We start from the raw sequence: 12,670 nt of genomic DNA on the forward strand, positions 1-12,670 counted from the left end.
GTTTTCATAGTGACTATAGTCATAATTGTGAACATAGTTATGTTCACAATTATTTCAAATGTCATTTACGTCTACTTTTCAGTTACGGTTTTGTGTCAAAATTTTAGATTTTCAGGGTTTAAACCACAACTTGAAGAGTTTGTTTTCAAAACTAACTTTGTTCAATGATTGAGGTTAACTACAAATGTCAGTTGAAAAATCTAAACCCACATTAGTAACGAGCGGCAAATTTATTTGATATTTCATAGTCACCCTTGATGCTAGAAACATTTATAAACACGTTGTATTAATCAAGTTGGCGTTTCTTGGCGGGTAGAAAAAAGCCCAGTTAACATAATCAATAGTTTTATTTACAGTGTCAAATTACAATATACAAATTCGACGTCAACAAACTTTTCCTTGCTTTTCAATTAGTGTCGGTATAAACAGATTTCGTTTATAAATTAATTCTAACATAACAAATAGGATTTTCCACAGCAAAGTACATCGTGGCACTAGTGAATAAGGCACGTTTTAGTATGTATTAATGTAAATTAGTCTGTAAGTCATTTAAAAAAGTTGGCAATCCTGTTGGAAACACATTTAACTACACATTCACACATCTACAATAAGTTAAAAGAAAGTCTTTTGGTTTAGAGGTTCAGCTACCCGGGGAATCACAGAGCTTCGTCGCCGTGGTGATAACCGTTGCTGTTGAGAGGCTGCCGTTCAGGGGCGCTAGAGGGCCGATTTCTCTTGAAGAAATTAAGCTGAAACGAGATTAATAAAAATTGGACTTGTTTAAACCAGCCTTACCTTGTATAAGAGGAAAATAAGGAGCAGGAGGATTATGGTGCCTGCAACCGCCGACAAGACGAAAACCCACAGAGGGACCGTTTCGGATTTGATTTCTTCGGGTATCTTGACTACGGTTTCCACTTCTTGCACCTCAATCTTGCTGTCTTCTATCGACATCAAATGAGGGACTTTGTGGACGCGGGCTAACATCATCGAGGAGAACTTCATGGTGTTGTCAAGGTTGATCTAAAAACGATTGTTACGAAGGATCGTCACACAGCCAAACTCACATTTCGGAGGACTTTGGCGTTGAGTCGCCCCCGAAGAGCGATGGTCAAGGGTTTGCCATGCTCCAAGTTCTCGATGGTGCATCGCATGTACACGCACTCCAGGTTCTTGCAAGGGTACTTCTCTTTGATTTTGGCTATGGAGGGGTCGTTGTCGCCGATGATCTGTCGCTTCCTTCGGCCGTGGTGCCAGTTTTTGGGGGATGGGGAGGAGGTGGGGACGTTATCGCCGATGTTGTTGTAATGTGGAGGAATTTCCCGGGTGTCTGACCAGTGGCTCTCGCGAGTTCCTCCTAAAGTGCCCAAGTCTAGCACCCCTGCGGTAAAACCTGAGTGTCTTCCGTACTGTTGAGGAGACTGCGTCTGGGCGTGCAAGTCGTAATCGTACGTGTTCTCGTAACTCTCTTCATTTCCTTGGGAGAAGTTGGCTCTTCGATCGTAGTAATCGTAGTCGCTTCCATAGCGTCCACGTCCAGATTGTTGGTTGTAAGTGGAGCCCTGGCTGTAGGTATCAGTGAACGAAGCCCCGGCTGGAACGTCGCTGCAATTGATAGTTTGGCGTTGGCCGTTGACAGTCTGGAAGCATTGCTCCACGAAGGTGCTGCTTCCGGTCTGGAATCTCGAATCCGATTTACAGTCCACATCATGCCATTGACCATTAACTAGTTTGAGGCACCGGCGAAGAATTTGTTGCTGCGTCTCGTACCTTCGAATCGCGAGCTGGATTTTTGGTAATCGACTACAATCTGCGCTTCTCCAGTTGCCGTACCCATCGACCTCTAAACAGAAGTACTGGATTTTCCCTTCTCGCTGAATGTTAGCTCTTCGCATCAAAACCAAAATGTTGATCCCAGCAAGGGAAAAATTCGGGCCACAATCAAGTTGTTGGAAATTCTTAAAGCACCGGCAGAGGAACTCTTGGTTATTAACCGTTTCCGATCGGTACGTTCCTGTGATTTCAGATCTCACGTTTTGGCCCCCTTGTAGTACTTGGACCGTGTCAAAGTAGTAAGTCTGAGGAAGAGTGTAAACTCCAGTGTTGTTCCAGTAGTGAGTAGTATTAGACTTCCAAAACGTCCTAATGACTTGGGGTTTAATACGAATTGCCGGAACAGCCCCACAAGACACATATCTTAACCCCCCTCTGCCATCAGGTTCTAGACAAGTGTAGCGAATTCGTTCATCCTGTTGCACCCCGAATTGGGTTAACAAACCCGCGATGTTAAGTCGCGCTAAAGAAAAGTCTTTCCCGCAATCCACTTCTTGTTCTCGTCCGTTAACACCGCGGAAGCACCGGTAAATAAAGTTTCTTCCGTCGAGGTACTGGTGGCGGTAAATCCCCCCTTCTAGCTGCTGCCGAATCTGTTCGTCTCCTTGGAAAACTTGGACTCTATCAAACTTCGCAACATCGTACAACCCACTGTTGTTCCAATAATGAGTATCGTTTTGCCCCCAAGAAGTCTGGTAGATCTCCGTCTTGACTTTAATTTTCGGTAAGTTTCGACACTCCGCTCGATGTGGTTGTCCCTGGGAATCGAGTTCTAAACACGCGTAACGGATGCCTTCCTGCTGTAATCCCGACTTTTCCAAAACCCACGGAAGATCAAGCGAAGAAAACGACAACTTCTTCCCACAGTCGATTTCCTCTTCGCGGCCATGTTGTCTTCGGAAGCAGCGGTAGATGAAGTCACCGCCACGCACGTTCTGGTGTTCGAATTTCCCACCTTCCAGTTTATTCTGCAGCGCTTGGTTCCCATGGAAGACTTGCACTGTTACCTTCTCCTGTTGCGCCGCCACCGGTACTTTCGGTGCTCCCTCGCAGAGGACTTTCCTCCAAACGCCGTTCTCTTGCTGAAGACACCAGTACAGAACGTCACCTTCTTCTTGATATTGTGCGGTGGCGACTTGCAGTAATCCTGGCGTGGTATTTAAGGAAAAGTCTCTTCCGCAGTCAACTTCGCGATCTTGGCCGTTCATTTTTCGGATACAACGATAGATGTAGTCTTTTCCATCGATCTTCAAGTATCTGTAGTTTCCACTGGCGAGAACTTCGGCGTTTGAGGATCCGCTTTCGAATATTTGTACTTTTGTGGATTCTTGCCAAGCTGAAGATTGTACCGTTTTGTTTTGGTGGCGTACATCCATGACTTTCGAACTGTCGCCCGATGTTTGAACTTCTTTGTTTAATTTTTCGTCGCCTTTGACAATTTTACCACCGATGGTGGATCCGATTTTCGATGATTCCACTGAAGTTACCTTCGCGGAACTTATGTCGTTTGAGACGTTGATGTCGTAGAGCTCCCAGATGCTTTTCCGACGGGTTGACAGCTGAAACAATGAATTCTCTTTGTATTCTAAAGTTAATTTTTTTTATTAATAAACCACCAACACCGCAATATTCCCCTACTTCTCAACCGACAACGTCGTCTGGGGAGATTTTCTGGTGAGAAAACAAATGTCAAATTAATGACATTTCTGAAAATTGGACAGTTTTTCTGTTAAAAACGTATTTTTACAAATTGTTGAATTTCAAATAAAAGAGACACGGCACGGGCTGAAAAATCGTTATGTGTAATTAGTCAATTAGACAACTAACCTAAAGTCCAGCTCATTACTATCAGTCCACTTACCTGTATAAATTTCCTAAAATTTTCGGGTGTAAATCCGGCTTTCAATTGTTTAGGGAGAAAATTAGGGGAGAATTGAATAACGATTTTTGAGGTTAACGCGATGTCAAAGTGTGGTGTATCAACATCTCACATTAGTTAAGAATTAATCGAAGGTTAGTTCGAAAAGTGAGGTTTAAATATGAATTTAACAAGTTTTGGCAAACTCAAGGTCAAACGCTTTTTCTGCCAACTGTTTCCGATAAAAATTGCTGCTGCCAACTTTAATTTTAATAAGTGGACCGATAGTAATGAGCTCTATAGTCAGACTTTTATAACTTTGGTTTAACTCCGCGAGTTGTCAAAATTTTGATTATGTTGTGTAAAGGAGGCTAGCCATTCGTTGATTCGACAAATTCAAATCGTCATTTGTCCATGTGGGCGGGGTTAAACCAAAGTTTAAAACAAAATTCCGACTATAGTATAATTCATTTTATCTCCAGAAAATCAAGTTGGCGACATTGCTGGTTGAAAAGTGGGAGGAGACTGCGGTGTTTAAGTTTTTTTTTAACGGATTTTAGAATTTAGAGCTCATAATAAAGTAAAGTTGGCAACAGCCTCTAGCAATTTTAATCGGTAGCAGTTGGTAGCGTTTGGACGTGACACAACTGTGACATGCGTAGAAGATAATCGTCTTGGGTAAGTCAAAGTTTGTTTAATTCTCATATTCCTAACTTTAATCTCCCCAAAGAACGAAAAGCCTGATTTACACTCAAAAAAATTTCGAAAATTTACACAGGAAAGTGGACTGATGGCAAAAAAACTGTAGTTTAGTTCAAATCAATCGAAAGAGCAGCACATTTTTGTTACACTGTTGAAATGAATCATTCTGTATTATAATAAGTTCAATTACAATGCGCGACAAATTCAAATTAATTTAATTTAATTACTTAATTAAAGTTGGTGTTATCTGATCTATACAAAGTGCCAAACAATATCTTCATCTCAAAAACTTTATATACAAGGTGTTTATAAATGTTTCTAGCATCAAGGGTGGCTATGAAATGTCAAAGAAATTTGCCGCTCATTACAAATGTGGGTTTCGATTTTTCAACTGACATTTTCAGTTAACCTCAAACATGAAGCAAAGTTAATTTTGAGAAATAAACTGTTCTAGTTGTGGTTTAAAACCAGAAAATCAAAAACTTGGACAGAAAACTGTAACTGAAACATCATGAATGTAAGTTTCATTATAAATAATTTTCAAGATAGTTATATTCACTATGAAAACAAAGCGGCAAAATAGTGCACGGCAGGAATTCCAGAGCCACCCTTGATGCTAGAAACATTTATAAACACCTTGTAGTTCGTACAGTGAGAGTTTGAATGACAGAAAAGTCACTAAATCTACGCGCGAAATTTAAAATAACAAAGTAACTGGGGTTTCTGTCAACCCATTTCGCGTAGGAATTTAGTGTTTTTAAGCATAATTTGCTGCCAACCTATATGTCAACTGTCGAAATCTCCCAATCTCTCACCGGATATACTATATCACGTACAATTTTTTTGTTATGTCAATTTGAAAAAGAGTTAAAAAAAAACAGAAAAGAGCTTTTTGGGTTTATTTAGGGTGTTAACGTAGTTATGGTCATAAAATTTCAAAATATATCAGAAAAAACAAGAAAAAATATGAAAATCAATGCAAATCATAACTGGTTTGAACCGCCTACTTTGATGCGAATTTTTACAAAAATTCGCGCTTTTTACCCTAGTTTTGAGTGAATTGTACTTGAGCTGTGTAATAACTTTTATTTTGATAACAAAATGGTTTAATACTTGCAATATATTCATAACCTACTTGATTTAAAAATTAAATTTAAAAATTGGTATTCTTGGAAAAACGTCCCCATAACTTCTAAACTCGACGTGATAGAGACTTGCGGTAAACGACATATGTTTTATAAAATTGTGGGCTACTCATTGCACCTAACAGTTTTGAAAGTACCAAAACTCTGTCACGCAGTGTTATTTACCTCGAAATCCCTATAATTGGCAGGAATAGAACCACATTTAAGATTCAGATTTTTGGTGAACGAGAAATGTGGAGGATCGACCAAGTACAGGAAATCTTCACCTGAAACAAAATAAAAGAATGAACAAAACCCAAATGGCCGGACAAAAAACGCCTCCAGAGAAATCCAAGAATCTCAAAAATCGAGTTTCACCGGGAACTCACCTGTTGCCGTCGCCGCGGGCCACACGAAAAATATTTCAGTGGCTTTGATGGTAGTTTTCCCCCCATTTTTCAGTTCATAGACGTGGATAACTTGCGGTCCGATCACATCCTCTGACAAACGATCTTTCGAAGGAGTAAAAGAAGTCTGATTAGAAATATCCTCAGCATACAGTAATGATGCAGGACTGAACAACACCTCGTTTGGAATGGACCACCTAAAAAACACTCTTGAAATCTCTTCTTTTCTATACCAGAGCTCATACTATCGGTCAGAGAATTGAAACTAATATTACTAGAGGATGAAAAGATGGTAGAGGGGGTAACCAAAACTGTTTATGAAAGGGCGCCATATTGGAAATAGCCAAATGCTGTGTTTTGGGCATAGTGTAAATGGGGGTTGCCTACCTATAAGGGGGTGTATACAAGATAAGTAAATAAAACTGTTGTTTTATGAAAAAAACATGTCTATAAATCATTAAATTCATTATTATTTTTTATCAACAATTGATAAACAGTTCAATATTTTGTTTAACTTAAATAAACTTAAAAAAAATATACTAATTATGACACTGCCGGATAAATTCAAACTAATTTTATCTGCCCTTTTTGAATGTGATCTAAACAAAGTACAAAACAATTTTTTTACCTTTTTACCTTCGTATCACGTAAAACCATAATATGTCAATTTGAAAAATAGTTAAAAAATATAGAAAAGAGACTGTTTTTGCAGGTTTTTTTATGATATTAACGTATTAAATTTATTATAATAAATATCAAGAAAAACGAAAATTTTAAAACAATTAAATAAAAGAAATTATTATGCAGATCATAAATCATAAATTATCTGACCGTCAACTTTGATGCAAACTTTTGCGCTCACAAAAATTAGTTCTTTTTACATTAGTTTTGAGTTAATTGGATTTAAGCAGTGTAAAGTATTTCGTTTTGAAAACAAAAAAATTTAATACTTACAAAGTCATAAGCTACTTGATTTAAAAATTGGTAGCAAAACAAATGAACCGCAACAATTATGATGATACACAGGTCTTCTTAAATTACGAAAAAAAATTTTTTTTGTTAATTGTTTAATTTGTACATGCTGTAGACCAAAACTTTGCATAAAATTTGAACCGCTCTCAATAGAAAGAATAAAAGTGATATCAAATTGATTGAATTTATTATTACTGGTGTTTAAATAAATCAGTTTTGGTTCATTTTTGTCTAAAACTTTTCCCAGACAATTTAAAATTAAACTATCTATTGATGTGGTTGAGCCGTATCTTTAAAAACATGGAAATAAATTGTTTAATCAGTACATTGAATCAAATTTGGTTGCATACATTTCAAGAAAGACTATTTCCAACATGGCGCCCTTGTTAAAACATCCCCACCACCACCTTTTCATCCTCTAGTAATATAAGTCTCAACTCTCTGCTATCGGTCCACTCATTAAAAAGTTAAGTTGGCAGCAGCCCCTAGTAATTTTGATCGGTAACAATTGGCAGTAAAAGCGTTTGACCTTGACGCAACTATGGCATGCGTAGAAGCTAATCATCTTGGACAACATTGCCAAGACTTGTTAAATCTCTATTAAAAACTTCCTGTTGCAACAATGTTTAATTGGTTATTGATCAACTTTGACAACGTGATAACCTCAAAAATCGCCACATTCAATTTTCCCCTAATTTTCTCCCCAAAGATTTGAAAGCCTGCTTTACACCCGAAAATTTACACAGCAGAGTGGACTGATAGCAATGAGCTGGACTTTACTTCTTACCCGCGTATCTCCTGTATTACATCATACAGTATTGAAATTTCCACGCGTTGTTTGTTGTTGTACCTCGTAGTCAGAGGTTCTTCGTTGGTACTGTTGACCGAAACATCGAAGAAAAGCGACGATGGTAGTTCTTTGGAATAGTCCGGCTGCCAGAAGAGCTTAAAATGGACGATTTTATTAAACGGGACGGGATTCCCGATATCACATTTGATGGTGTTGTTTTCGCCGGTACTGCACAAGACGTGCGAAACCACTTGAACGTCGGTACTCGTGGCGTAGAAGAAGCCATCGGGGTATTTCACTTCCACGGTGGATTCGTACGCGTCTTCTCCGCTGTTCGAGACTGTGATGTCTAAGAAGAAGTTGCGGCCGGAGTCAAGGTAGTACTTCTGGACGCTCCTGAAGAAAAAACAATGCAAACCTTGAAGAACCTCGGTAATAAAACAACTTACGGCTCGACTCTCAAGTCTAAATTCGGAATGCAGACATTATCATCACCGCAATTCTTCTGAATGCTAATCGAATCCTTCTTAGAAGGCGGTGAATTTAAATCCAGAACCGGAATCAGTGGAGCTCTGGGATTTCTGGGAAGTTGTTGAAGGTATGAAGGTGACAAGTCCACGTCGTTCTTCAACCAGTACTTGGCTTCCACTACTAGAGATGTTAGTTTGTCTCGAATGTCGCTCTAATAAAAAGAAATGTTACTGAAGAGCCCCCTGAAACAAAAGCAACACTTACTCTCACGTACACGTCAATCGGGGCGGCACATTTCACTTGTTCGTCCCGCGACAGCGTGATTGTTGAGTTTTTCTGGTTTTGGCCCTCGTCGTCGACGAATCCCATTCGTGGACTTATTAACTTTTTCGTGTCTAAGATGTACTCAACTCCCAAATCTGAAAGATTCGATTTAAAAATGGAATTTGAAATGGGGGTGATAAGTTACGCAAAGAATTCGGAATTCCTTTGCCGTAGTATTTGCTGCAGAACTGAATCTGCGTCTTGGTGGCGGCGCTGCCGTCACTTCTTAGCACGTGGTTGGTGTTGACGATGTTAACTGTGTTCGTTAAGAACTTCACCGAAGCCTCCACTTTGATAACAGGACGAGATCTGCGAAATTATAGAAGAGTCGAAGGTTGCACAGTGTGCTAATAGAAACAAACCTGAAGAAGAACGCCTTGTTGGACAAATACGCCCCCACTGCCATATCAGGGTACTGATTTCCATCCAAATCCAGCCCTCCAGTGATCGAAAACCCGAAAGTAGTAAGAGCTCCAGTTGGAAGCGGAATGACGTCCTCAGCGAAGATAACTTGCGAAAACTTCTTCCGCACTCCTTTTTCCGATCCGTGGTAGATATAAACAGCCCCGCGGTTTTCTTTACCGTCGTAAGGAGCCCCCACGGCAAAATCGCCAAACCCGTCCTGATTAATGTCCCCTAAAGACGCCAGTGCTTGTCCAAACCGCGACTTTGAAGCGAATCCGTCGAGGATGTCTTCAGCGAAAGTCTGTCCACTCTGATGGTAAACAATGTAAACTCGCCCCACGTCGTATTTATTCTTGTTGTTTTGCACGGTGTACATCGGGGCCCCCACGACCAAATCCAATTTACCGTCTCCATTGACATCTGCACCTACCAAAGCGTAGCCATAGTACGACCCGATTTGGTCACTCGTGAAATGGTGCCAGAAATTCGTCAAATTCCACATGAAAAGCAAAACTTTTCCCTTTAGATCGTTGCCTCTCGGCATCCCCACGGCGATGCCTTCTTCTCCGTTGCCGAGGAAATCGCCTGTGATGGTAGAGTAGCCCATGTAAGAATCGTCGTCTTTTTCGGTGCCTTCGGTGGTTGAAAATACCGCCGGTCGCGTTTCCAGACTCTGCTGATGAACTTGGCCTGGAAAGAAGCTTAAGAGTCAGACGATGGAGACGAGTTTGAAGTGAAAGTGAGTTAATGGTTTATTGGGTGTCGCGTTAATTTTACCTGATGAGTTATCTCAACCACCTCCACCTTAAAGGGGTGGTAAAGTCCGTTTTTTTTTCTTACCAACACCGCACTCTCCCATCACTTTACATCCGGCAACATCGTCGATGGTGACTTTTTGGTGATGAAATCAAATAGGTTAGTTGCCTAATTGACAATTTGATTACACAAAACGGCCTTTTAGGCTGTGCCGAGTCTTTTCACTATTAAATCATTTGATTTGCAATCCAATATATTGTAAAAGAAACGTTTTTAACGGAAACACTGCGTAATTTTCAGAAATGTCAAAAATTTGACAACAATTTTTTCACCAAAAATCTCCCTAGGCAACGTTGCCGGTTGTAATGCAGGGAAAAATTGCGGTGTTGGTGGTTAAAAAAAAACTGATTTTACGCAGATAACGTCACACTAAATTGGCTATTAATAGTGTGAAGGAACGTGGATAGATAAGCCGTGAGTTTTGGTGGTTGTGATGACGAAGTGCAGCAAAAAGAACAGAAATATGTGTAAATTTAACATTTGAAGGAGTTTTAAGCTTTGTGTGCGAATGGTGGGGAAATTTAGCGACATCTGCTAGATGGGGAACTAATAACTCAAACACCCAAAAGCTGCAGGATCCTACAGTTTATTTCGGTTGCAAGTGTTCACTTTAACAGTTATTTCTTTATTTCAGGTTGGAATCTTGATTTGGAAATGACAAGTGGGCACCATTTTCCCCCAGAATTTGATATTTGTCAATTTTGACATGAACATTGTTGGGCATCAAAGTTATGTAATTAATTAGTGCGAGCCAAGTGAAGTGAAAAGTAACAAACATACAAGGTGTTTATAAATGTTTCTAGCATCAAGGGGCGCTTTGGAATTTCTGTCATGCGCTATTTTGCCGCTTTGTTTTCATAGTGAATATAACTATACTATATTTCAGAATTATTGACATCTCGGTAGGCCATGTGTAAAACGCCTCTAACAATGTGAACGACTTTTAGCATTTTGGTTCTAAAACTGTCAATGTAACATTTTGAGGTTATGAAGTAAATTACTTTTTTAAGCTAATGGATTGATATTTTAATCACATTCTGAATCTACCATCATAACACAGATTTCTTCTGCTTCAGATTTCAGTTCCTCTTTAGAATCTGATGAATGAGATTCTAAGTTGACGTGACACACATTACATACACATAGGGATAAGTATAAATCTAAAAACACTAAATACGCTTATATTAGAAGATCCTGCCAACATAAATTTGAATTTCCAAGGCACACTGAGATGTCAATAATTCTGAAATATAGTATATGTTCACAATTATTTCAAATGTCACTTTACGTCTACGACTTTTCAGTTACGGTTTTGTGTTAAAATTTTAGATTTTCAGGCTTCAAACCTCAACCTGAACAGTTTGTTTTCAAAACTAACTTTGTTCAATGATTGAGGTTAACTACAAATGTCACTTGAAAAATCTAAACCCTATTAGTAACGAGCGGCAAATTTATTTGACATTTCATAGCCACCCTTGATGCTAGAAACATTTATAAACACCTTGTATTACATTGACAGAACTTGCACGATCCAGGACCAAATTACACGATGAAAATTTTAAAACTTGTGTGGGCATTTGCAACCTAAATCAACGATACAGGTAATTTAATTAGCTTGGAAGAAAATGTGGAAAAAAAAAGGAGAAGAGAAAGAAGAAATCTTGTAAAAAATTGCATTGTTTTTTACTTAAAAACTGAAGCTTCAAAACAACATTTAGTTTGTTTGAAAAGACAACTTATGTTAACATTATTCAAAAAAATTGAGGAAATATGTCAACAAGAACATCAGAATGCCATCAAAATGGAATAATCGAACCGCAAAATGCAATGAAACGAGAAATGCTAATTGTTTGCTTTAACCATTTTACTTCTAACAGGATTAGATATTTAATCCCATTAAGTAATTGGAATTTTAATAACATTTAATGTTTACCTTCCATTAAAGACATAAAGAGAACGTTAGTGAGCCGATAGAGCATTGAAAGAAAAGCATGAAAACTCAGAAGGCCGCTGAAAATGTGCCACTTTTCGGCGATGCTATTTTAACAGCATTAAAACAAAAAAATGAAGCTATAAAGATCCACGTTCCTCCATAATTCACATTAAGACGTGACTTAGGTCACGAGTGCAATACAAAATTTTGTCCAACTTTCCAGACCGACTCAACTGAGTGAGTTATCCGCAGTATAACTCACGGTGAGGAAGATTGAACAAAATGATTAATATGTTATAAAAGCTGTCTCAGAAGCCCCGTTCCTGGATGTAAGTTTCACCTGAAAACAGAATGAGTTTTTCTCAAGTGACATGATGGTCCCCAAAATGGTAATGAAACAACTCCATAATGTTAATTCATTTGTGCCGGCTGCTTTCGACGATTATTTTCGAATAATCTTCGATTGGTTAACACAGTTACATGAATTAATTGAAATTAATTTGAATTTAGCGTCATTAGTACAGCGACTTCCTTTTCCTGCACCGATCTGCTTCACAATTAATTTTGTTATTTGTTTAAGTGTATGTCGCAGCTTGTATGATTTGTTGATTTGATTTTGTTTTTTTTTTCAGTACCTTCATGGCCGTACGTCGCTGAGAATAACGAAGGTTTAAAGTCAAAGGTGGCACGAGCATCAACGGAATACATTTGTCCTGAAACACACCAACATAACGAAATGTAAAGAGGTTCTTAATTTTTTGCTAATTTGTAACACTTAAAGCTAAAACTGTGGTGCGCTAGTCAACTAGAAGCCTGGAAAAACAATAAAATAGCGAAAACAATATAAAATAAGGCGGGAAAAAAAAAAAGGAAAATTTACCTTGCCAGTACCAACTGCCTGGCGAACCGATGAAGAGACGGTCTCCGACCTGGAAGAGAAGAGAGTGGAGTTAATTGATGTAGAAAGAAATTCTTTGAATTGGGGCAAGCCCCTTTGGAGGAAATCGCGGAAATATGCAGATGGAATTTCGCGTA

The 12,670-nt window shown here is 38.8% G+C and overlaps 1 protein-coding gene across 2 annotated transcripts in view; it reads right to left on the minus strand.

Annotated features, from left to right (window-relative positions):
• Positions 1-328: 328 nt before the first annotated feature.
• Positions 329-12,670, minus strand: part of if (integrin subunit alpha inflated) — an 87,976-nt gene continuing 75,634 nt past the window's right edge. The window contains exons 6-17 of one of the 2 annotated variants that reach the window (XM_088044795.1): positions 12,516-12,564; positions 12,271-12,348; positions 8,844-9,576; positions 8,627-8,790; positions 8,422-8,576; positions 8,136-8,368; positions 7,684-8,082; positions 5,907-6,121; positions 5,704-5,804; positions 1,068-3,392; positions 796-1,023; positions 329-749 (exon numbers count right to left, since the gene is read on the minus strand). In XM_088044795.1, the coding sequence (XP_087900921.1) occupies positions 657-749; positions 796-1,023; positions 1,068-3,392; positions 5,704-5,804; positions 5,907-6,121; positions 7,684-8,082; positions 8,136-8,368; positions 8,422-8,576; positions 8,627-8,790; positions 8,844-9,576; positions 12,271-12,348; positions 12,516-12,564 (4,773 nt within the window). In that variant the 3' untranslated portion in view covers positions 329-656. The remainder of the gene's footprint in view (positions 750-795; positions 1,024-1,067; positions 3,393-5,703; positions 5,805-5,906; positions 6,122-7,683; positions 8,083-8,135; positions 8,369-8,421; positions 8,577-8,626; positions 8,791-8,843; positions 9,577-12,270; positions 12,349-12,515; positions 12,565-12,670) is intronic. The other variant, XM_088044796.1, reaches the window with a different exon arrangement.

This window comes from Gnatocerus cornutus, chromosome 9 (genome assembly GCF_029298725.1).
Source record: "Gnatocerus cornutus isolate USDA-ARS CGAHR chromosome 9, icGnaCorn1.1, whole genome shotgun sequence".
Lineage (NCBI taxonomy): Eukaryota > Metazoa > Arthropoda > Insecta > Coleoptera > Tenebrionidae > Gnatocerus > Gnatocerus cornutus.